Raw genomic sequence first — 22,171 nt, 5'->3', positions numbered from 1 at the left:
CCAGGTATTCCCAGCTGTTCCCAGGTGTTCCCAGCTGTTCCCACCCAGGTGTACCCAGACCTACCCAGGTATTCCCAGGTGTACCCAGCTATTCCCAGGTGTTCTCACCCAGGTGTACCCAGACCTATCCAGGTGTTCCCAGCTGTTCCCAGGTGTTCCCAGCTGTTCCCAGCTGTTCCCAGCTGTTCCCACCCAGGTGTACCCAGACCTATCCAGGTGTTCCCAGCTGTTCCCAGGTGTTCCCAGCTGTTCCCACCCAGGTGTACCCAGACCTATCCAGGTGTTCCCAGCTGTTCCCAGGTGTACCCAGCTGTTCCCACCCAGGTGTACCCAGTTATTCCCAGCTGTTCCCACCCAGGTGTACCCAGACCTACCCAGGCGCCGCGGCCATTTCGGGGCTGCCCCGCCCTCACCTGCGCCAGGTGAGCGCCATGTTCCGGGGCTGAGCCCGGCCGGGATGCGGCGCCCAGGGGCGGCGGGGACCGGCGGCCGCCTCCTCCTCCTCCTCCTCCCGCGGGGGGCTCTGCTGCTGCTCGGTACCGCGGGGCTCCGGGGCCGGGATGGGATGGGATGGACGGGACGGGAGCGGCGGTGCCCGCGGTGCGCCGGGGGGTCCCGCCTGGGAACCGGGCCGGGAGCGCTCGGGATGCGGCTCCGGCGGTCGTGGATGTTCCGGGGGCAGGGGGAGGCTCGGGCAGGGTGGTCCCGGTACTCTGGGGGAGGTGGGAAGCTCGGGAAGAGCCGTCCCGGAGCGGTGGGAGGCTCGGGCGAAGGTCTGCCCGGAGCGGTGGATGGTGCCGGGGCGGAGGGAGGCTCGGAACGGCCGGAGTTGAGCGGGGCAGAAGCGGCTGCGCGCACTGGAAACAAGAACTGAAAGCATTTGGTGCTGTGGGGAGATTTCTGACCCGGTGCGTGTGAAATTCAGGCGCTGTGGCCAGAAACGCAGAGCAGAATTGCTTTAAGTACCTACAGCCGGTACTTTGTAACCGAGCTGATTCCATTGCTCAGCTCTTTGTCTCCACATCCCAACACCCCTGGTGGTGCTGCCCCGGGGGCTCGTTTGGAGCCCCTCCCAGTCCCACGGAGAATGGGCCAGGGAAGTTTTCTGCTTTCCTGCAAATTTCAGTGCTGGGGAAGGAGTCACTGCTGTGCTTTAGTCTCGAATTTGGCTGACCTGCACACGTGTCGGCATTTCTGGGACAATTTTGCACCTCGCAGGTAGCAAGGAGTGAATCCCTGCCTTTTGTGCCTGTTCCATCAGGTGTCTGCAATGCTCTTTCCCTGGAAATTAAAGCCAGTCCTAAAGTCCAAGCTTATGTGGGTGAGCAAGTGCGGCTGAAATGCTTCTTCAGATCCAGCTCCCCCATCACGGAGAGCCTGCTGGTGGACTGGACCTACCGGCCCCTCACTGGGGGCCAGATGGAGACAGTAGGTGGAACAGGGCCAGGCCTCTGGGCGTGCTGACAATCTGAATTTTCTGTTTGCTTTGCTGGGCTGCTGCCTCACTTTGCGGTTTGGGACTCTCGTTGTTGCCTTCTTCCCCCTGTAAAATTCCTTTGGTGTTCTCTGGGGGGGAAAAAGTATTCTAAGTAAGTACAAAATAGCATAATAATGATAAAGTAGATAAATCTGGGGGGTTGTCACAAGTGCTGCACTGTGCACTGCACAGAATGACTGTAAGGATTCAGTTGGTGGTTTTATTTCTCTTATATATGAAATATCCTTTCTGACTTTTTAATGTGACATTATTCCTTTATTCTTACAACGCAGAATTCCTTTATTTTTGCAATGCAAAAGCAATTCACTCTGCCTTCTTGGACGAGCGCTTTATTACCACAATCACTGCCTTTCCCTCCTTGCAGATTTTTCATTATCGGTCCATCCCACACCCCACAACAGCGGGGACGTTCAAGGACAGGATATCCTGGGTTGGGAACGTTGCTAATGGTGATGCTTCCATCGCTATCCAAAACCCAGTGCTCAGTGACAACGGGACATTCATCTGCAGCGTGAAGAACCCTCCAGATGTTTACCACAACATTCCCCAGACGGTGCTGGTGGTTACAGAGCGGGGTAAGGCTCCCTGCCCTCAGTTTGGCCTCACCCCTGGGACAGAGTTGCTTTGTGGGATGTTGGAATTCTGAGCATCACGTGGGAATTGCTCCCTGGGCTCCCAGGCTGGAGTTTCAGCAGGGCTCGCCTCAGCCCCGCTCTCTGAGCTCGGTACTTTGAGAACTGCTGAACTGATTTGGGGCAGGAAGGGACGGGGGCAGCTGTGGTGACAGCAGAAATCAGAAGTGTCCCTTTGTTCAGAAGTTCCAGCCTCCGCAAATTGCGGCAGAACAAGTTAAACATTGAGGAAACGCTGGCCTAAAAATAATCTCCACATCACAAGCGCTGATTGTCAGTACCAATTTCCTCATCTGCCCTGCGTGCCAGCCCTGCCCCAAATTCCCAGCTCAGCCCTGCTGGTAGAACTGTGTCGTGCCTTCCTCTGCAGCTCCCTCCACCTGAGCCTGGGCTGGGTTTGGGGTCAGGAGCCCCGCAGGTTTGGGGACTGCAGGTTTGGGGTCAGGAGCCCCACAGGTTTGGGGACTGCAGGTTTGGGGACAGGAGCCCCACAGGTTTGGGGACTGCAGGTTTGGGGACAGGACCCCACAGGTTTGGGGACTGCAGGTTTGGGGACAGGACCCCACAGGTTTAGGGACAGGACCTCCACAGGTTTGGCGACTGCAGGTTTGGTAGCAGGAGCCCCACAGATTTGGGGGCTGCAGGTGTGGGGACAGGAGCCCCAGAGATTTGGGGACAGAACCCCACAGGTTTGGGGGCTGCATGTTTGGGGACAGGAGCCCCACAGATGTGGGGACAGGACCCCAGAGGTTTGGGGGCTGCAGGTGTGGGGACAGGAGCCCCACAGATGTGGGGACAGGACCCCAGAGGTTTGGGGGCCGCAGGTTTGGGGACAGGAGCCCCACAGATTTGAGGACAGGACCCCCAGAGGTTTGGGGGCCGCAGGTTTGGGGACAGGAGCCCCACAGATGTGGGGACAGGACCCCAGAGGTTTGGGGGTAGCAGGTTTGGGGACAGGAGCCCCACAGATGTGGGGACAGGACCCCAGAGGTTTGGGGGTAGCAGGTTTGGGGACAGGAGCCCCACAGATGTGGGGACAGGCTGTTTCCAGCCTGCCAGCCCCATGTCTCACGTGGAAGGGCCACCACGCTGTGCCCTGGTGTTTGTCCAGGCTCAGCCAAGCCGTGCCTCGCTGTGTTTCAGGCCTGGCCTTCCAGCTGAGCTCAGCAGCTCTGCTGTCCATCCTGGTGTTCATCCCTTCTGCCCTCGCGGTCATTCTGCTGCTGGTGAGGATGGGGAGGAAATTCCGGGTGCTGAAGGAGAAAGGAAAATGTGGCTACAAGAAATCCTCCATCGAAGTGTCTGATGAGTAAGTGCTGGCTGCAGGCTGGAGCCTGTATTTCCACTTTGGGGTGTTGGCTCAGGCACGAGGGATGATTTCCCCACTGTCCTTCAGCATGAAGTGAGTGCAGCTCAGTCACTGGCATCTGCTGCTCGCCCAGCAGGCAGAAAGCTTTGGGAAATCCTCAGCTGGAGCACAGACCAAGCGCTGCACGTCCCTTTTCTCTGTCATTTGCGTGAGGAATGCCATGGGACTGAGGCAGTTCTGGGTCAGACATATTTCACTTCTGTAATGAAGTTTATTTGAGCCAGAGTCAGCAGGATGTTTTGCACGTGTGAGCTTTGGGTGCTGCATTTTTGGGTCCCCATAACAGCAAAATGAACCCAGTAATGGTACCTGTGGTGGCCTGAGCAGGGTTGCCAGGTACTGAAGGAGCCTTGGAGACTGAACTCCCTTCTGCTCAACTCCTTGTAGAATGATTTTTTTGTACTGCAGTCTTTTAATGATTTGATTGATGGTGTAAGATTTGCCAGCCAAAAAGCAACTTTTGTTTTGATCTTTGTGGCACTGAAGTGCCGCCTTCAAAACGAGGCATCTGGCAGCTTTCAGTCCTTTTGGCTTTGCTGTGCAGACTTAAAGGTTTTCCTCAGGATGAAAGACATTCAGTTCCATGTGGCACAACCAGAATTCACAGCCCAGAGGAGGCACAGGAGTGTCTGGGGGGAAAGTCCAAGCTGATGCCGTGCTTTTCCTGCAGGCCAGAGCACTCAGACACAGCTGGCTGCGGGGGGAAGCTCAAGGAGTGGTGCCTGAACTGCATGGTAAGCCAAAGTTGGTGTTTTCACAGCGGTTTTGCCAACTTGGGTGCTCAAAGGAGGTGCTAAGAGCAGCAGGTAGGGTGTCCCAACACCTCTGGGTGTCCAAGGCGTGTCCCAAAGGCCCCTCGGAGCTTCCCAGCTGCAGGGAGTGAGAGCTGCTGGCTGTACTGCTGGGGAAGCTGTCACGAGATCCACCAAAACTGATTTTTCACCAGCCTTGATTGGAATCAAAGCTGTCATTTCAAGGTGACGAGTCAGGGTTGGAGTGCCAGCTGCTGTGGGGTTTCTCAGGGGCTCTGCACGAGCAGTTTGGGGTTGGCAGTGCTGTGGTGGGGGTGGCAGGCAGTGACCCCTCAGCCCTCTGTGCTTCTGCAGAGGTGCTGGAGGTCTTCCTCCTTTTACCTCGTTTTCATTGCAGCAGAACATTGCTAAACGCTGGCGGCTGGTTGGTTTGTTTGTTTGTTTCTGCTTTTTGTTTGTCGCGCTCTCTGAGTGGTGGTTGCCCTCTAATTGTGCTGCTTCCCTTCCCAGCCCCGCAGCAGCTCCTGTTGATGGGGTGCTCCAGCTCCTGAGTGGTTTTTCTGCCCTGGTTTTGTGTGAGCCCCGTGCGCTGGAACGGGCGGCCACATTCCAGAGTAATGCCCAATTTTGAGGGCTTTCATTCTTTCCCTGTCCTGCCGAGCACATTTACCTCAGGGGCACCTCTGCCTGTCCTGCACACAGTCAGGACGTGAGTTAAGGAGGATTTAAATACGTGTTGCTTGATTCACTCTCCTAATGCCAGTGATTTAAAACGTCCTAAATGCCCAAGCCTTCAGACAGGCGTGTGCTGGTGGTTTCTATTAGATACAGGATGAAAAACAGGCAATTACGTAAGTTGTACATAAAATATTTACAGTTCTGCATTAGACACAGCAGGCACGGAGCTGCGGTGCTGGAAGGAGATTTTGGAGAGGTGAGGGAAGCAGGAAACACCTTGTGCCAAAGGCTGAGCTGCCTTGGCAGGTGGAAGGGCTGCTCCAGGTGATGTTCTGGGAATCAGGGAGGTGCCAGGAGGAGAGGTGGGGAAGGATGGAGCCCCAGCTTGGTGAGGAAATGCTGTCAGGACGTGGGAGAGCTTAAAAGTTGAAAACTGCCCTCTCATCCTTTGGGAGGAGTCAAATTGCAATGATAAAATCCTGCTGCTTTCATGTCTGGTGCTCTGCCAGCTTTGATCCTTTGCTGTCTGATAGTGAAATATTTATCTGATCAGGTGCCCGAGCATGCTGCCCTCTCACTTTAACAACTCTGCATTTCTGAGGTTTCTCTAATGTGCTTTTTCATGCTTCATATGGGACCAAACAATTAAAATTGCAAAGCCGATGGAAAATCTCTTTAGGCTGAAATGTCTGCGTGCCAGTGAGATTTGCATTGCAGAGCTGAGGGGTTTGGGTGAGCTCCCAGCTCCGAGCTGCAGAGCTGCTTGTGGGGACACCATCGAATAACTGCTGTGGTTACAGCACCAGGGGCTTCTGAAAGTGGGTGCTTGAAAACCAGCAGCTGGTGCTGCTCAGGGCTGTCTCTGCACTTTCTGGCTCCTCTTCAGCTGCTGCTTCTCTCAAAACACATTTCAGTGTGGGTTATAGCATGCTGATTGTGTCTGGGAGAAGTCAAACACATTTAGTGCTTTGTACTTATATTTGTACTTACTCATATTTGTACTTACCTTAAAATGACAGCTTAGATTCCAATCAAGTCCAACATTGGCACTTTTACATTGGCACTTTTACATTGGCACTTTTACATTTGCACTTTTACATTTGCACTTTTACATTTACACTTTTACATTGGCACTTTTATCAGTGTTTTTTTTTTTGCAGCTCCTCTGGCTTGTTCAAGCACAGCAGCATTTTTGGGAAGCATTTAGGCTCTTGCCAGAAGCCCAGCCCAGCTCAGCCTTTGGCTGAACTCGTGGCTTGGTTCATTTCTTCGCACAAAATCTCAGTTTCTCTCCATGTTCCCCGTTTAGGACACGGATGAAGAAGATCCCTACTGACTGAAGCTGTGGAAAAAGACTGAAATTACAGCACTGAAAATCATGGATAGATCCTTCCAGAGGCTGCTGGATAACCAGTGCAGATTGAAGGACGTGCTCTGCTCTCCGTGGATTGGAAGAATAATGCTGATGGGATAATTCACTTCTATTTAAGCACAAAATAATGATTTTCTAAAAATCTTTGTAATTTATTGGGGAAAAGAAAATCTCTTGCCCTCAGATCTGCAGGGCCTACAGAAGCCTCAGTGCCTACAGTGCCAACGTGCCTTGGTTTTCCTGCAAGTTGGTTTGGTTCACTGGTTTGATTTTTTGGTGACATCCCTCTCTTCCTGAGCCCTGGAAATCCAACTTTTTGAAGTAAAAGCTGCTCCAGCTCTCTGGGCACGGTTTATTCTCATGTTTTTTTGGAACATACTGACTCACACCAGTTTGATGAAGTGATATCTGGCATCCTCTGTGGTGGAGTGAAGAGAACCTACTGCTTTTGAAGTATTTTTTTTATTCAGTTGCATCACTGGGTACCGCTCCTTCTACTTGTAGAAGTGAAGCACAATTCATAGAAAACAATATATATATTTTTTTTTCTTTTTTTGGAATCAGAAGTGCAAATGGGGACTCTGTTTCTGGGGACACACAACCCCATCTACCTCAGCCATGGACTCAAGCACTGCCCAAAGGAATGTTCTGTTTGCAGTAGTTGTTTTCTTCCTCCCTCCTTCTAGGACCTGTTTTAGGGAAATGGTTCACTGTGCAGCATTACTTCCCCTCGATGAAGGGCATTTCCTTTTTCACCAGCTTTACCCAACAACAAATGGCAGAGAGCAGTGGAATTCATCCACCCAATCCCTAAAAAGCTGCTGTCTTTCTGTATCCCTCAAATATTCTCTTTTTACAGATGTGCTCCAGGTTTACTGCTGATTTTGCCGTGCAATTACCAATAAATTGCATTATTCCATTCTGGGCTGCGAGTCTCTTTATTTGGCTAAATACTCATAAAACTGCCATGCTGAGGTGTAAAAATTCTCATTTGATGATGAGTAAAGGTTTTTAGGGAGCAGATTTAACCCAAAAGAGGGCAAGTACCAGCCCCCCCTTCAGCATCTCTGCTGGCTGCAGCTTTCAGGTGTGGTGAAGCTCTCGCTGAGAAGTAGGTCAGCTGTAGATCTGTGCCTCCAGATAAATACGTTTTTCTCCTGTCTATTAAAGCAACGTTTCAAGTGTTTGTGCTCCCTGGTGACACAACATCTCTGTCAGCCAAAACTTCCCTGGGAAAGGCTGGTGGTGGGATCACGCAGCCCGGGGAAGTGGCTTTGCTGTTCCCCTCCCAGCACTCACGACTTCCCCTGGGGAACCAAAGCCTCTTTTTTTTTTTTTTTTTTTTTTGCTGCAAAATGCTGCATTTCAGCTGTGCCTCCCTGGCTGGATCCTGAGCAAATATTCCTGGTGCAAAGCTGAGCTGCCACCTTGGAGCTGTGAGTGGTGCTGAGCTTTCTCTTCCCCTGCCACCCATATGGAAATTTCTCGGTGTGGTGATGCATACAAGTAGAGATATTATAAAAGAAAGGCCTTAGAAAATCAGGCCTTTCTGCTGAATTATCAGCTGGCCTGATCCTCCTCCTCGGTGCACTAGCTTGTAAGTTCTCATGAGTTAACTTAACCTAATCTAGCAAGGAAAACAGGCTGAGCCTTTAATAACAAGAAATTTGTCCTGCGAGAATCAGTGAACGAAATACGTAAACAATCTAAGAACAGAGAGATTTGATGGAAAGGTAAAAATGCCATTTACTAAGTAATGAAAGGGGTAGCAAGGAAACTACTGGCCAAATGGAACTGAGCACGAGGTCTGTGAAAAATGAGTTATGTGAATAAAGAAGGGAAAAAGCATGGGAAAAAAACTGAGTCCTGTCTGCTTTATTGCAATGGTGTGCCATCGAAGCCACTGATACTGGAATGGAGAGGTGGGATACTGGAATGGGGAGAGGGGATACTGGAATGGAGAGAGGGGATACTGGAATGGGGAGGTGGGATACTGGAATGGAGAGATGGGATACTGGAATGGGGAGATGGGATACTGGAATGGGGAACAGGAGCTTCTCTGGTGCTTCAAGGAAAGAGGAAGGGTGAAAATGGCCTTTCAAAGTGGCCAGGGGGGTTTCAGCAGAGGAAAATCAGTGTCTGGTGTGTGTTAGGCAGCTGCCCCCGCTGTGCCAGGCAGGTGCAGGGCCCTGGCAGCCCCAGGAGGAAGGCACAGCCACGTCACCCAGTGCTGCTGCCTCACTGGGACAGGATCCAGGGTGCAGCAGTGACAGCTCTCTAAGCACCTCTGGTCCCCAAAACAAGGCAGGAGGGAGCACAGGGTGTGTGCCAGGAACCTCTGTGTCCTGGGCTGGTCATCGTGACTGCTCAGGCCAGTCCCTCGTGCTGGCCTGAGCCCCAGCTCTCCGTGCCAGGTGCCTCCTGGAGCTGCCCCACCACCCCTCTCAGGCAGATTCATCTGAGCTGGTTTCCCCTCTCTGTTGCACATCCTGATTTTTTGTTCTGCTTTCTCTTGCCTGTGAAAGTGACCATCACACCCAACCTGGAAGATACGCAACCTCGAGATAATTTAGCAACTGTCAGTCGCTGAAGAACATGCAAGACTAGCTGACTTCTCCAGGCCACTCTAGGTGAGTAATTTTTTGCTGTAATATTTATTTCTGGATGGTTTTTAAATTTGTTTTTCCTGAGAAGAGAACCAGGGGAGCAGAAGTGCTGGTGACTCAGATGCCATGTGCAAAAGCAGGGGAATGTGAAGGCCATGTGGTGTCTGTGCCCCTTTTCCCCCAGCCTGTTTGGGAGAGGCTGTTTGGATGTGTCAGCACTGGCACACACTGAACAGCCTGGTGAGTGGGGGCTGGCTCCAGCTGGTGCCTCCCAGCACCCTCTCACTGCTGTGTGTCACAGGGGGACACCCTGCAAAAACGTGTTCCCAGGCAGGACCAGAAACCCTCCTCGAAACCAGGGCAATAAATCCAGCAGGACCTGGTGGCAAATAAGGCCCAGAGCCCCAGGAGCTCAGCTGCAGGAGCTTTTGGAGGTTCTGGCTATGGAAATCTCAGCTTTCTGCAGTCAAACAGGACTGGGTTTTGAGCTGGCTGCTGCACGGGGGTGGTCCTGGCAGGGTGCAGCTCTGCAGGTTTTGGCAGCATCTCTGGGAAAGTGGAATGCTGTGCCTGCTGCCCTGAGCTGTGCTGTGCCTGCTGCCCTGAGCTGTGCTGTGCCTGCTGCCCTGAGCTGTGCCTGCTGCCCTGAGCTGAGCTCTGCCTGCTGCCCTGAGCTGTGCCTGCTGCCCTGCCCTGAGCTGAGCTCTGCCTGCTGCCCTGAGCTGTGCCTGCTGCCCTGAGCTGAGCTGTGCCTGCTGCCCTGAGCTGTGCCTGCTGCCCTGAGCTGTGCCTGCTGCCCTGAGCTGTGCCTGCTGCCCTGAGCTGTGCTGTGCCTGCTGCCCTGAGCTGTGCCTGCTGCCCTGAGCTGTGCCTGCTGCCCTGAGCTGTGCTGTGCCTGCTGCCCTGAGCTGTGCCTGCTGCCCTGAGCTGTGCTGTGCCTGCTGCCCTGAGCTGTGCCTGCCGCCCTGAGCTGTGCTGTGCCTGCTGCCCTGCCCTGAGCTGTGCTGTGCCTGCTGCCCTGAGCTGTGCCTGCTGCCCTGCCCTGAGCTGTGCTGTGCCTGCTGCCCTGCCCTGAGCTGTGCTGTGCCTGCTGCCCTGCCCTGAGCTGTGCCTGCTGCCCTGCCCTGCCCTGAGCTGTGCCTGCTGCCCTGAGCTGTGCTGTGCCTGCTGCCCTGCCCTGAGCTGTGCCTGCTGCCCTGCCCTGCCCTGTGCCTGCTGCCCTGAGCTGTGCCTGCTGCCCTGGGGCTGAGCAGGAGCTGTTTGTAGGTCGGCTGTGCAGCAAAGTGTGTCACGGCAGAGCTGCACAGAGCACAGCAAACCACGCAAAAACCCAACCCCAGAGGGGTCCTGCGTTTGGAGAGGCAGGTGGGAGAGAATTCCAGAAGGCTTGCTGCCACTTCTCAGGATTTTTTGTTTGGGGAAAGGGCAGGGTGATGGAGGTACAAAGCTATAGTGATTTTCTCAGTCTAGAACTGATCCAAGGGTCCCCAGCAGGTGATTCTGGGTCTGGAATCCCTGTCTGAGGCTGACCTGGAGAGCCTCTCATTTGCACAGTGGAGCAAAACGAAAGAAGCCACCAAAATGCCAGAGATGATTCAGCTCCTGTCTTTCTATTTCATTTCTGCAGTATTGGAAAATACCTGCTGGCAATGCTGCCTCAATTCCAGCTTCACGTGAGGGCTCTCCGGGCAGGAGAGCTGCTCTCAGTAGCTTCCTACCCTGGAATGAAGGGCCACAGCTGGGAATCGTGCAGCAGGGACAGGGCAGCAGGGTGCTGACTCCTGCCTTCCTCTGGACACCGGCTGGCACGTGGGGACAGCCAGTCCTTCCCTGGGCTGCAGGATAAATCCACGGTGTGCAGAAAGGAGGTGGCAGCTCTATTCTGAGAGATGTGGAGCAGGTGGAGCTGAATCCAGAGATCAGATGTGGCACTGCTCCAGCAGCACCCAGGGGCAGGGATTTAGATCTGGAGTAGGGGGCCTGTGTTCTAGGACCAAACTTCTCTGATGAACAGAGTCAGCACCTGTGAACATCTCAGCTCCGATGTCAGAAGCTCGACCCCCAAACCACTGGAAAGAATCGTGACTTACTTAGGGGAAAATATGAAGGGGCTGAGCCCTCTCCCCTACGCAGAGTCTTCCTTTCCAGGCTCAGCACAGTCTCACAAACCAGAGCCCTGTCTCTGCCCTCTGTGCTGCGCTGACTTCCAGCCTCCCAACCTCGGAGGCTGCACACTGCTGGTCAGTCTTCCTCTGACCTTGAGCTGGCTGCCAGTCCTTGGTGTCGTGCCCCAGGGGACAGTGGAGCATGTGTCACCCGTGCTGTTCTTTTCAGAGGGAGATGAAGGTGTTGCTGAGCCTGACCCTGGTGTTGACATGGCTGGGTAAGCTCTAAGTTTTGTTCCCCTCTGCTTTCCCCTCTGCCTTGGCTCTAAGACCCATCAGTGTCTCTCCTCCTGTGGTGAGAGAGAACTCCATGGAGCCGCTCCTGTCCTGGGTGCCAGTCCCTCCTCTGGCCCTGCGTGTGCTGCATCTCCCCCTCCTGCAGCCCTCCCCTATAAACAGGCTGCAAACCACGCTGCCATCCCTGGATGTGTCCTGTATTGAGGCTCCAAGGCTTTGAAAGAAGCAGAACTGCTTCACCGAGTCTAAATACCAGGGAGAGGTTTCCAAGGTATTGATTTTGGCTCTGCTCGAGGCAGGCAGCTCCCTTGGTCTTCTCTGCTGGCAAATATTTGTCATTTTCAGCTCCTCAGCTGGTCAAGACCAACAGAACTTGTTTGGGAAGCTGCAGCACTTTGCATTCATTATTTACAGGGCTTCAGACAAACACTTGGTGCTTGGCCAGGGCCCAGCCCTCGGTGGTTGTGGACAGGCTGAGCGCAGTGGCTCAGACACGAGGACGAGCCTGCCTGTCTGAGCAGCTCCCTGAGCTGAATCAGCTCAGCCAGCTCTCAGCAAACAGCACCAGAGCCTCAGCCTCCTCTTGCAGGGCCACTGCAGGCTGAGGCAGGTGGGGTCGAGCTCCAGTGACATTTTCTGCCCCACTCGTTTCAGAGAAGACCTTTAATCCCCTTCCTGCCGCACGCTCTGCAGCCCAGTCAGCCGGCAGCTGCCTCGTGTGGTTTCTCAGCTCTGTGCTCTTTGATGTTCCCCTGGTTTGCCTTTTTTCCCACTGTCCAGCTTCTCTAGAAACCCCAAGCTGTGGTTACGTGGCCAGACAAGCACAAGCCCAGGTCTGGAGCCTGTGAGCAAAGGGGAAGGAAGCCAAATGGGCAGTGAGGGAGGAACTGAAATTCGTGTGAAGCGCTCGAATTGCCCCTGGCCTGGCAGAGACGAGAGCAGCACAGGTTCTCCCAGGCAGTGACTCACAGCCCAGCCCTGCAGGAGCTGCAGGCTTTGGCTCGGAGGCGTGGAGGGCAGGGGTTGTGCTTCCCAACTCCCCTTCGGCTGGATCACACGGCAGCAGCCCTTGGTGTGGCGGGGAGGATGTGCTGCCCCACACCCCAGGCACGCCACGAGCAGGGGTCAGGCACGGGCTCGGCCTCTGCACTGGTCAGGGCCGCGAGCCCCAGGCTTCCCTGGAGAGGAGATGGCGATGGGGATAGGCAGGCTGCAGCTGGCCATCCTCCCTGGGCTCATCCTGCTCTCCTTGTCCCCGGCAGGGCGATGCAGCGGGGCCGCCGGCGTGTTCACGGAGCCCCAGCTCCGAGCTAGGGCTGGGGGCTCCGTGCTGCTGCAGTGCCTCTTCCTAGACCCCGACAGCAAGGGATGGACCCTGCACAAAGTGGACTGGCTGCACAGGGCAGGAGCTGGCACGCAGGTGGGTCGGGACGGGGCTGGCAGGAGAGGGGACAACGGGGGCCGGTGGCAGGGGAGGGAGGGTGAGGCAGCCGTGGGGAAGCAGCCGTGGGGAAGCAGCCGTGGGGAGGCTGTGGGGAAGCCCATCCATGTCACCAAGCCATGAGGAGAGGAAGTTTCCATGAGAGGAAGAAAGGTCCCCGCGTGGGGGCAGGAGCCGCAGCACCAGGGGGAGCTCCGCTCCGGGCGCTGCGTCCTGGGGCTTTCCCCGAGAGTGCCGGGCTCTGAGCGAGGAGAACAGCCCGCGGGACAGGGAGAAGGTGTGAACGGAGAGCTCTTGAGGAGGGACAGGCACCTGACATCCCGCACCTGCCCTGGCAGGAGGAGATGGTGTTTTTTTACTACAGCAACCGCGGCGTCCCCGCGGGCCGCTTCAAGAACCGGGTGCAGTGGCAGGGGAACGTCTCCCGCTGGGACGGCTCCATCCTGCTGCAGGACCTGCGTCTCAACGACAGCGGCACCTACGAGTGCGAGCTGCGGCTGCTGGAGACCAGCAGCGTCTTCAGGAGCCGCACGGTGCTGCTCGTCAGCCCCGCGGTACCCAGAGGTGCGTGATGCTCCCTGCCCGCCGCCCCCCCCCGCAGCTGCCCCACGGCTCTGGGGGTCCCCGCGGTGCCATCCCCTGCCTCGGTGTCCCCACGCAGGTGCCGAGGATGCCGCGCCCCCGAGAGACTCCGGGTTCCTGCCGGCCGTGGTGGGCTGCGGCTGCGTGGCCGTGGTGGTGGCGTTCCTGGCCGGGCTCTGCGTGAGGAAGAGGTACCAAAACGCTGGCCTGGCTTTAGGGGATGAGGAAGCGCCTCCCTGCAGCCCTCCCGCGCTGCTCTCCCTGGCCAGGCTTTGCCCTGGTGCTCGCAGGTGTGAGGGTTCGGCTCCCCAGGTGTGGGGTGCCAGCCTCCTGCTGCCATCTAGTGTCACCGGGCCCCTGCACGTCCCCTCGGCTCCCAGACCTCCTGGGCCGGGCCAGCAGCACGGATAGCCTGGCCCAGGCGTGTGCAAAGGGGTGTCAGTGTCCCGGGAGAGGGAGGGAGGGAGGGACAGGAGGAGCGGGTGATGCTTCTCCCGGAGGTGACTCTGCTGCTGCCTTCCCTCAAGGTTTGCAGCCGTCACAGCCCTGGAGAGGGTGGGGAAGAGCAGCAGCAAGAGCAAAGCAGAGGTGAGAGCTGAGACTGGAGGGGTCACTGGGGATGGGGGTGTGGGCTCGGGGCTGGGGAGGCTGGGGAGGGGGTCCCACCCTGCCCAGGCACCAGGGGCCACTTGCTGGCCAGCTCCAGCCATGGCTCTTGTAGCTCGCCCTGTGGCTGGGCTCAGGCAGTCCCAAACCGCCTGATCTGCCCCTTGCAGGAAGCAATTTACTCCTCGATCCCTGGAGCTGAGGTAGCCAAGGCTGAGCAGGAAGCAAAGAAGAAGAGGAGAGCTGAGGACACGTACATAACCATGGTGAGGAGCTGCAGCAGGCGTGCTGGGGCCCCCACATCACTGCCCCCCTCGCCAGGGCCACGGCACGCAGGGCCTCACTCCCTGTGCCAGACCCCAGCATCCCGTGCCCCCTGACCCCTCCAAACACGCCCTGGTACCCCTGGTGAGGCTCACACCTTGTCCCTTGCTCCCTGCAGCACCCGTCTCACTGCCGGGACAACGGCGTCTACGTGGAGCTGGCCAAGAGGGCCATCCCCTCAGAATGGATGGCAGAGGGGACACGGGGGCATGGACAGAGCCAGGAGCCCCACAGCAGGCCAGAGGAGGCACTTCCCCGGCCTCCAGAGCGGCAGAAATAGCTGTGCTGTGGGATGGCAGCCCCTCGTCCAGCTGTGTCCGAGACACCTTTGTCCCTGTGAGGACTGAGAACCGGTGACACGTCACTGCGTGCCCCGTGCCAGGGCACTGCTGGGGCACAGCCCACCCCAGCTGCCTGCAGGGGACCAGGGGACACCCGTCCCTCTGGCTCGTGCCCCCTGGACTCGGGAGAGTGGGCACAGCCCCACGCTCCAGCTTGGATCCTGGCCCAGGATGAGGATCTCCAAGGCGGGAGATGCAGCGGGAGCCGTCACAGTATTTTTCTGTAGATAATAAAACTCAGGGAGTCTTCCCTGATGCTGTCTTCGTTTTACCTCCAGCCTAAGCATGTGATGTCCAAGTGTGCCAAAATCTGCCTGGCCCAGGGCCTGGGAGCCCCTGAACCCATGTGCAGCCTGGCTCGGGGTGCCCGCCAGCCCCGCTGGCTCCAGGTGGGAGCAAAGCCAAACGGGGCAAAAAAGGGGTCCCTTGGCAGCAGGATGGGGACCGAGGGGAGCAGGACAGGGCCCGCGGGCAGTGGGGTCCCCCAGGTGTGTCCCCTGGCCATGGGTGAGCAGCGGATGATGGGCAGCGCTGGCCTGGGGGAGCCCGGCCACCCCTCCCGGGCCCCCGGGGCAGCGCCTGGGCGGGCGCTGGCGCTGCTCCCGCTCTATCTCCGTGTGCCGGGCGCTATCTCTGGTGCCGGGCGCTATCTATAGATGTTTGACACCTCCAGGTGCGGAGGGAGCCGGGACCCTCCACCTCCCACCGCTGCCGGCACACTGCAGCGCCGCGCTGCGCTCCTTGGTTCTCGTTGACACCCTGCTCTCTTTTCCCGCAGGCAGCCGCGGGACGGGATTTAGGAGGAACCAGCCCCCGGGGCTGGATGTGGGGGGTCGGGGGATCGCACAGGGCCTTTGTAGGGTCGTGGCAGCCGCAGCAGCGGAGCAGAGCGGGCTTTGCCTGCCCAGGACGGGTGGCAAAGTGCTGTGCGTGCAGTGTTTGCTGAGCAGAGCTGCTGGGACACTGCCGTGCCTTCTCTCCCCGTGTCCTGCTTCCCCTCCCGGCTGTGGTCAGGCAGCAGAGCCCCTCTGCATCCCGCCCCTCTGCATCCCTCCCCTCTGCATCCCTCCTGCCTCCCCCGGCTCTGCTGCACGGGACCCCCGGGGTGCCCTGGCTCTGGGGCATCCCTCGCCTCTGTGCCCAGGGATGCTGTCCCAGCAAACGCCACCACCCCGTGTCCCGGGGCCTGGGCAGCGCTGTCACCGCCTCTCTGGGCTCCAGGAGGTCCCTCCTTGCCTCTCTGCACCCATGTCTGCAGCTGAACCCAGGCGTGGAGCCCAGGCCCCAAAGGCTTCCTCGGTGGTGCAAAGGGGACCAAAGACTCTCTCCAGCCCCGTTACTGCTGGGCAGAGCCTCCCCAGCCCGAGGCTGGGAGAGGAGAGCTCTGCTCCTGGGTGGGACAAGATGCTCCTGGAGAAGGGGAAGGGGCCTGCAGCAGTTTGGCAGCCCTGGGAAGTGATGGAGCTGTCCGGGAGCGGGCAGGTGACCAGGAGCACCTCTACCTGCTGCAGCCTGCCTGGGGCATCCTGGCTGGGCTGCTCGGGCCCCTCTGCTGCTGCCAGCCTGCAGCAGCCCCTCTGCTCTCTGCCTGGCTCCTGGAGGGCATTTCCAACCCTCCTGGGCCCCGCTGGGCTCTCCAGAACGGGAACTGCTGCCGTGGATGGTGTGAGCAGGGCTGGCTGCCAGCCTCCAGCGGGGCACGGGGGACACACCTGCATGTCCCCACTGCACCCGGGGGTTCGGGAACCCTCCGTGTGCCACAGCCCGTGCACAAAGCAGGGAGCTGGCAGTGCCAGGCGCTGTCGCCTGCAGTTCAGGGGAAAATTTTTCTGCCCTCCCACTCCGGCGGCTGCAATCCACCAACCACAGCATTTACTGCTTTTTTTCGCCCCAGCGCCGCTCCAGCCATATTGGGCTGTGGGGAGAAAGCGGCTCTAATGTTCTATGTCACCTGCAAATAACCCGGGCGTTCGAAAAAGCACCTCCACCACCTCCACAATCCACACCAACACCACGTCCTCTCCACACACAAAAGTCCGTCAAAATGAGCCCGGAAGCCTGGCTCCCGCAGCCCACCTTGTTCCTCACTGGCCTCACCTTGCTCCTCTCGCTGGGTAAGTGTCGGCTTGAGCCCCCTTGCATGTGCCCAGCTGGGGGGACACCCGTGTCCCTGGCCAGGAGCCCCCGCCCGTGTGCCGCCCTGGGAAGGGCTGTGCCGCAGGGATGGGGACGGAGGTGCTCTGGCGTGCACCCTGCCGAGAGCCACCAGCCAGGGTGACCTGCTTTGGGGCAGGGTGGGGGCTGTGGTGCCACCGCATCTCCTCCTAAAAACGCCCCGCACGCCGGGTGCGGAGCACAGAGCCCTTTGCACGCCGGGCAGAGCAGCGGGCTGCCGTGGGGACAGGGCTGCGAAGGTGCAGTGCTGCCAGGTGGGCTGTGCTGCCGTGGGGCCGTCCTTTGGGGGTGCTGCCGTGTGGCCGTCCTTTGGGGTGCTGCCAGGGGTGCTGTGCTGCCTTGTGGCTGTCTTTGGCGTGCTGCGGCTGTGGCTGTGGCTGTCCCCGGGCCGGCGGCCGTGCTGGGGCCGCGGTCCGTGCGTGCTGCCCGGCCCCGCCGCAGCAGCAGCGCTGTGTCAGCAGCTCCGCGGCCGCATCCATGGACCGCGGCCGGGGTCGCACCGCTCCTCGGAAGCGCTGTCCCGCAGCTCCTGACGGGCTGCTCTTCCCCGAGGAGAGAGCCTGGGAAAGGAGGGTACAACTGCTGTAGAGGCTGCTGTGATTGTCCCCCCCAGCCTGGGTGACAAAGCGTTTGGGAGCCTGCGCAGCGCCGCAGGACGTGGCCTGGAGGGTCCCTGGGGTTTCGGGGGTTTCTTCCCCCACCTCTGTTGTCCCCCAGGGCTGAGTGCCCAGCCAGTGGCAAAGTTTGGACCCACTTGGGTGCTCCTAGGTCCTAGGCCCCTGCTTGGAGGGACAGGCTTGCTGCTGGTGGCCCCTCATCCCTCTGTAGAGCCCTGGGGAGCCCTGAGGGCGTGGGACAAGGCCAGGTCACCCACCTGCAGGCACACAGGGCATCATGTGAGGGGCACTCAGACAATGACTCCATGCAGGGATCCCCTCCAACCGTTCTTGCTGGGCCAGGCCAGCTCCTGGCTCTTCTCTCCCATGCCTGCGAGGTTTTCTTGGAGGCATCGAAGGTGGTGGCTGCCACGGGGCAGCAAGGCTGTGACACTGGCTCAGGACACTTCTCAGGACACATCCATGCACCAGCTGTGCCCATCCCGGTGTCCCCAGGCCCTGTGGGAGCCCTCCCTGCACTGGGGCTGGATGGGGGGTGTCCCCCATGGCTGCCAGCACAGCCAGGAGCCGTCCCAGGGCTTGGCCAAACCCGAGGGCTCCGCTCTGCCCCCAGGGAGCTTCAGGGTGCTGCTGGTTCACACCTCGCAGTGGGAGCTGGGGCTCAGCACCTGTGGGAGCTGTACCTGCAGCTCGGGAAAGGCCCTTGTCCCTGGCTGCAGAGCCTGGCCCCTTTCCTGCCCTGCTTGCAGGCGGAGCGCAGCGGCCAGCGGAGCAGCCCTGACATGCACCCAGCTTGGCCTCGGGAAGAAGGTTTGAGAGCAAAGAGCAGCAGCCCAAGGGGAGAGGTGAGGTGATCCTAAAAGCACCCGGTGGCAGTGTCCCTGTGCCTGCCCTGTAGGGTGTCACGGCCCCGCAGGACACTCTGGTCCCTCCCAGGGCTCGCTGTCCCCGTGTCCCTGTGCTTCTCAGGGCCTGGCCTGGTGTTTGCAGCCAGTTTGGCTGCACAGGAGCCTGTTCCCCTTGCCCAGCCCGGGGACAGATGCAGGCGCTGGGTTTGGGTGCTGCTGAGGGGAGCTGCAGGGAAGGAGTGGAGGAGGGAGCAGGGCACAGACACCCCATCCCTGCCCCCTGCCCAGGTGAGTCCTGCCCTGCGAGCTGCACCAGGTACTGCCCCTCTTTCTCAGCTAGGCCAGGGATCAGGGACTTGCCTTGTTCCCCCAGCAGAGACCTGGCTCTTGCTCTGGTCATTCCCAGCTGGAGAATCCTTGCTTAGGCACTGCTGGCAGGGGAAAGCATCTGCATTCCCCCGGAGCCCCGGGGCCAGCCCTGGCAGATGCCAGCCCTCGCTGCCGTGGCCGTGTCCTGCTGGCAGTGCAATGTGATGAGCTCAGCCATAATTTGTGCGTGGCTGTGGCGCCGGGCCCCGCGCGCTGACGCCGCAGCCTCGCACGGCGCCATCGATCCCGCAGCAGCACAGCCTCGGGGGACGGCCGGCAGCGGGGCTGGCCTGCAGGCAGCAGCATTCAGCACCGGCAGGGCACGGGAGGGTCATCAGCCCTGGCAGAGCAGGGACGATGCTCTTCCTGTCCAGCCCAGGGACGGTGCCAGGGCTGCTCCCCTTGTTCCTGCAGGGAAATTCCGGTCCTGGCGGGATGCAGAGTGTGTGGATGTGCCTGGAAGGCAATGCCAGGCCCCAGGGAGAGCTCTGTGCAGGCAGGGCGGCATGGGGACATGGGCTCAGCTGCCAGGGTGGCTGCCTGTGACACCCCCAAATCCATCTGCGTTCGGCAGCACCCCTGAGACAGGGCATGGAGGTCATGGCCCCTCCCATCATCAATGCCTTGAATGGCTCCTCTGTGAAGCTCTCCTGCACCTTCAACTCCTGCTACAAGGTGGAGAACAAGCAGTTTTCCCTCAACTGGACGTACCAGGAGTGCAGTAACTGCTCGGAGGAGCTGGTGAGTCTCGCTGGGGATCTGCTGGGGTCCTGGGACCAGCTCACGGGACGTTGCTCGGGGTTTCTTACAGGGCAGCATGGGCAGGGAGGGGGTGCCTGCTGGGAAATGAGCCCGTGGGGTGCCACACGCTGCCTCACCTGCTGTCCCCACGGCTGCCCAGTTCCTGCAGTTCCGCACCAAGATCATGAACAAGCAGCTGGACCGCTTCGGGAACCGCGTGGAGTTCACCGGCAACCCCGCCAAGAACGACGTGTCCTTCACCCTCAAAAACGTGCAGCTGGAGGACGAGGGCACCTACAACTGCTACGTCCTGAACCCCCCGGACCGGCACCGGGGCCACGGCAAGATCAGCCTGAAGGTGCTCACCAAAGGTCAGTGGTCCCCCGGGCTGCGGGCACCCACGGGGGCAGGGTTTGCTCCCGGAGCCCTGCCCGTTCCCAGCTGTTCCCACGGCCGCTGCGTGCCCTGAGCCCGTGCCCTGTGTCCCCAGAGCCCCCGAAGCACGACTCGACGGTGGCCGTGATCGTGGGCGCCTCCGTGGGCGGCTTCTTGGCCGTGGTGATCCTGGTGCTGATGGTGGTGAAGTGCGTGCGCCGGAAAAAGCAGCAGAGGCTCAACACGGACGACCAGAAGACAGAGGAGGAAGGGAAGACGGACGGCGAAGGCAACCCGGACGAGGGCACCAAGTAAAGCCCCCCTGCCCGCCCCTCCCTCCTGTCCCCTGTACAGTGTGACCCTCTTGATGTGCTTCCCAGAGCAAGGATTTCTGTCTCCCCAGAGCATCCCTCCTTCCATCCAAACACCCAACCCAGCCTGGAGCAGGGCGCAGAGAGAAGGTCCCTAGAGCCTGGCTGTGCTGGGCAGGGCTGGGGGAGAGGGGCTGAAGCCCCTGAGGCTGAGCTGGGACCAGCCTGTCCCCTCCTCTGAGTGCCAGTGCTGTGAGGAGGTGCTGGGGACAGGCTGGGGCGGGTGAGGGGGGACCTGTGCAGCCCCCACCCACGGAGGGACTGGAGCAGGGGGTGCCAGGAGGGACAGAGGGGTCTGGCAGCCCCGTGCCCAGACTCATCCCGAGGTGCTCCTGCTGTGCCTGTGGCACTGGTGTTCCCGTCCTGAGGGATCCCAATAGCTGCCAGTCTCCTCCTTGCAAGCTCATGCTCCTCAGGGACTGTCCCAGGCTGCTCACAAGTCAGTGGCCAAGGCCGTGAGCCCACCCGGTGTCTTGGAGCTTTGCAGTGTTTTGGAACCATTAACAGCCCTTGGTGTGCGAGGGATGGACCCTTCTGCCTCTCGGGCTGGTTTTGGGTCTGAGCATCTCAGCCCAAGGTGCTGGGCTGACTTTTTTGTGCTCGTTTCCTTCTTGGGGACGGTGGTTGTGGTGGCAAATGTCCTGCTGGTATGTCAGGGGTGTGCTGGGGTGAGGCTGCTCGGGACAAGGAGCTGCTGAAAGGGAGAGGAGCTTTTGGGCACTTGCTGGGAAGGACTGGGCACAACGGCAGGCCCAGAGTTAGGACAGCTCTGCCACCCTGGAGCAGCCCTGCGATGCTGAGACTGCCTCCTCCAGCCTCCCTGCGGAGCACTGCACACTGTAACTGCCATGGCAATGCACTGCCAGCGTGCCCAGCCCCGTGTGCCACCTGCCTCACCTGGCAGGTGAGCCGTGCTGGCTGCAGCACCGGGGCTTCAGGCAGGGAATGACCCAGGGCGGTGTCCCCTGTGGCACCGGGCCTGAGCTTTTCTTCTCCCGTGGCTGCCAGGAGGGGACGGTGCCCGGAGCCACAGGGGACACTGCCAGGGGCAGGTGGTGGAGGTCCTGTCACCCACGAGCAGCACTGCCAGGGGAGAAGGGACACCTTTGCAGCGTCCCTGTGCAGAGAAGGGACACCTTTGCCACGTCCCTGTTTAGGTGCCATCCCGGCAATGCCATCAGGCCCCAGGGATGGCGGGACAGCTGTGCCCTCCCCGCTCTGCCCCATCGCTTTCCACCCCTTCCCCACGTGCCCCGTCCATCCCACTCGACCCCGCTGGGCTCCACGCTGCTCCCCTCCCATCCGCAGCAGGAATGTGCCGTGTCCCACGCCCGGCTCCCTTCCCTGGGCCCTGCTGCCCGGGGAGGGCCGGGCTGTCCCCACCCCGCACAGTGCCAGCGGTGCCCGGTGCCGCAGGGCTCCCGCACCACTTTCTGCCAGGGCCGGGCTGTCCCCGGCTGCTGGTGGGACTGAGCCAGCGCCTCGGGGGCGCAGAGGCCTCTGAGCGTTGCACATGACCAGTCTTGCATCTGCCTTTCATTTCTTTTCGTGCACTATCCTTGGATTGCAACTTGCCAATGCATCTGTCTGTACGTAGCTGTGCACAGCAGAGAGCCGACAAATACAGATCTGTACACACAGGAGGGGCTGCTCTGCCTCGTGCTGCGGCCTCGGGCGTGCGCCTTCCCCTGGGCTTCTCTTGCCAAGCGCTCTGCCGAGTGTGGGATGTTTTTATTGCTCTTTGTACAGTCAAACAAACAAAAGAACAACAAAACGCCGACTTTGCCCTCGATGCTTTTGTGCCGCAGCCTGGAGGGGCAGGACAGGCCCCTCACCTGCTCTGCCTGGGGGGATGAGCCCGCTCCTGAGTGGAGCTTGGTCCTGCTGAGGTGCTTTGGGTGCCGAGGGAGCCCAGGGCACCCTGTGTGTCCACAGCTCTGTCCCCAGGAGCTGCCACAGAGCCAGGGCAGAGCTGGGGGTGGGAGCGTGGCAAGTGCTGCCCCAGCCTTCCCACGGGGAGATTTCAGGGGTGCTCCACACCCACTGTGGGGCCTCCAGGTCCTGAGGCCTGT

General features: G+C 59.4%; 3 protein-coding genes across 4 annotated transcripts; all 3 read left to right on the top strand.

Annotated features, from left to right (window-relative positions):
- The first annotated feature begins 457 nt into the window (after positions 1-457).
- On the top strand, positions 458-7,225 carry MPZL3 (myelin protein zero like 3). The gene is made up of 6 exons (XM_053963449.1): positions 458-536; positions 1,262-1,428; positions 1,863-2,073; positions 3,274-3,439; positions 4,170-4,233; positions 6,239-7,225. The coding sequence occupies exons 1-6, from the start codon at positions 458-460 to the stop codon at positions 6,263-6,265; spliced, it is 714 nt and encodes a 237-aa protein (XP_053819424.1). The 3' UTR covers positions 6,266-7,225.
- A 1,629-nt stretch (positions 7,226-8,854) lies between these two features.
- Positions 8,855-14,874, top strand: LOC128799238 (junctional adhesion molecule-like). Its single transcript, XM_053963471.1, has 8 exons — positions 8,855-8,931; positions 11,242-11,290; positions 12,572-12,729; positions 13,089-13,314; positions 13,412-13,523; positions 13,860-13,920; positions 14,109-14,204; positions 14,381-14,874. The coding sequence occupies exons 2-8, from the start codon at positions 11,248-11,250 to the stop codon at positions 14,540-14,542; spliced, it is 858 nt and encodes a 285-aa protein (XP_053819446.1). The 5' UTR covers positions 8,855-8,931; positions 11,242-11,247; the 3' UTR covers positions 14,543-14,874.
- Positions 14,875-16,503: 1,629 nt separating this feature from the next.
- SCN2B (sodium voltage-gated channel beta subunit 2) lies at positions 16,504-21,876 on the top strand. Of its 2 annotated transcripts, XM_053963636.1 has the most exons (5): positions 16,630-16,717; positions 18,145-18,240; positions 19,187-19,353; positions 19,514-19,724; positions 19,844-21,876. In XM_053963636.1, exons 3-5 carry the CDS (start codon positions 19,204-19,206, stop codon positions 20,041-20,043), a joined length of 561 nt encoding a protein of 186 aa, XP_053819611.1. In that variant the 5' UTR covers positions 16,630-16,717; positions 18,145-18,240; positions 19,187-19,203; the 3' UTR covers positions 20,044-21,876. The 2 variants fall into 2 exon arrangements, with proteins under 2 accessions (XP_053819609.1, XP_053819611.1); XM_053963634.1 differs by lacking the exon at positions 18,145-18,240 and having other exon boundaries at positions 16,504-16,717.
- The last annotated feature ends 295 nt before the right edge of the window (positions 21,877-22,171 follow it).

This window comes from Vidua chalybeata, chromosome 23, assembly GCF_026979565.1.
Source record: "Vidua chalybeata isolate OUT-0048 chromosome 23, bVidCha1 merged haplotype, whole genome shotgun sequence".
In the NCBI taxonomy this organism is placed as follows: domain Eukaryota; kingdom Metazoa; phylum Chordata; class Aves; order Passeriformes; family Viduidae; genus Vidua; species Vidua chalybeata.
Note: the sequence above shows the minus strand (reverse complement) of the source record. Positions and strands in the feature narration are given on the sequence as shown.

What these genes read in the sequence shown, in the direction of transcription:
- MPZL3 (XM_053963449.1), top strand. Translation starts at nt 458, where the DNA reads ATGCGGCGCCCAGGGGCGGCGGGGACCGGCGGCCGCCTCCTCCTCCTC. An exon ending in GGGGGCTCTGCTGCTGCTCG is followed by an intron (nt 537 to 1,261) that starts GTACCGCGGGGC and finishes CTGTTCCATCAG; the next exon opens with GTGTCTGCAATGCTCTTTCC. An exon ending in GCTGGTGGTTACAGAGCGGG is followed by an intron (nt 2,074 to 3,273) that starts GTAAGGCTCCCT and finishes GCTGTGTTTCAG; the next exon opens with GCCTGGCCTTCCAGCTGAGC.
- LOC128799238 (XM_053963471.1), top strand. Translation starts at nt 11,248, where the DNA reads ATGAAGGTGTTGCTGAGCCTGACCCTGGTGTTGACATGGCTGG. An exon ending in CCTGGTGTTGACATGGCTGG is followed by an intron (nt 11,291 to 12,571) that starts GTAAGCTCTAAG and finishes TGTCCCCGGCAG; the next exon opens with GGCGATGCAGCGGGGCCGCC. An exon ending in AGGACACGTACATAACCATG is followed by an intron (nt 14,205 to 14,380) that starts GTGAGGAGCTGC and finishes TGCTCCCTGCAG; the next exon opens with CACCCGTCTCACTGCCGGGA.
- SCN2B (XM_053963634.1), top strand. Translation starts at nt 16,648, where the DNA reads ATGAGCCCGGAAGCCTGGCTCCCGCAGCCCACCTTGTTCCTCACTGGC. An exon ending in GTAACTGCTCGGAGGAGCTG is followed by an intron (nt 19,354 to 19,513) that starts GTGAGTCTCGCT and finishes ACGGCTGCCCAG; the next exon opens with TTCCTGCAGTTCCGCACCAA. An exon ending in CCTGAAGGTGCTCACCAAAG is followed by an intron (nt 19,725 to 19,843) that starts GTCAGTGGTCCC and finishes CTGTGTCCCCAG; the next exon opens with AGCCCCCGAAGCACGACTCG.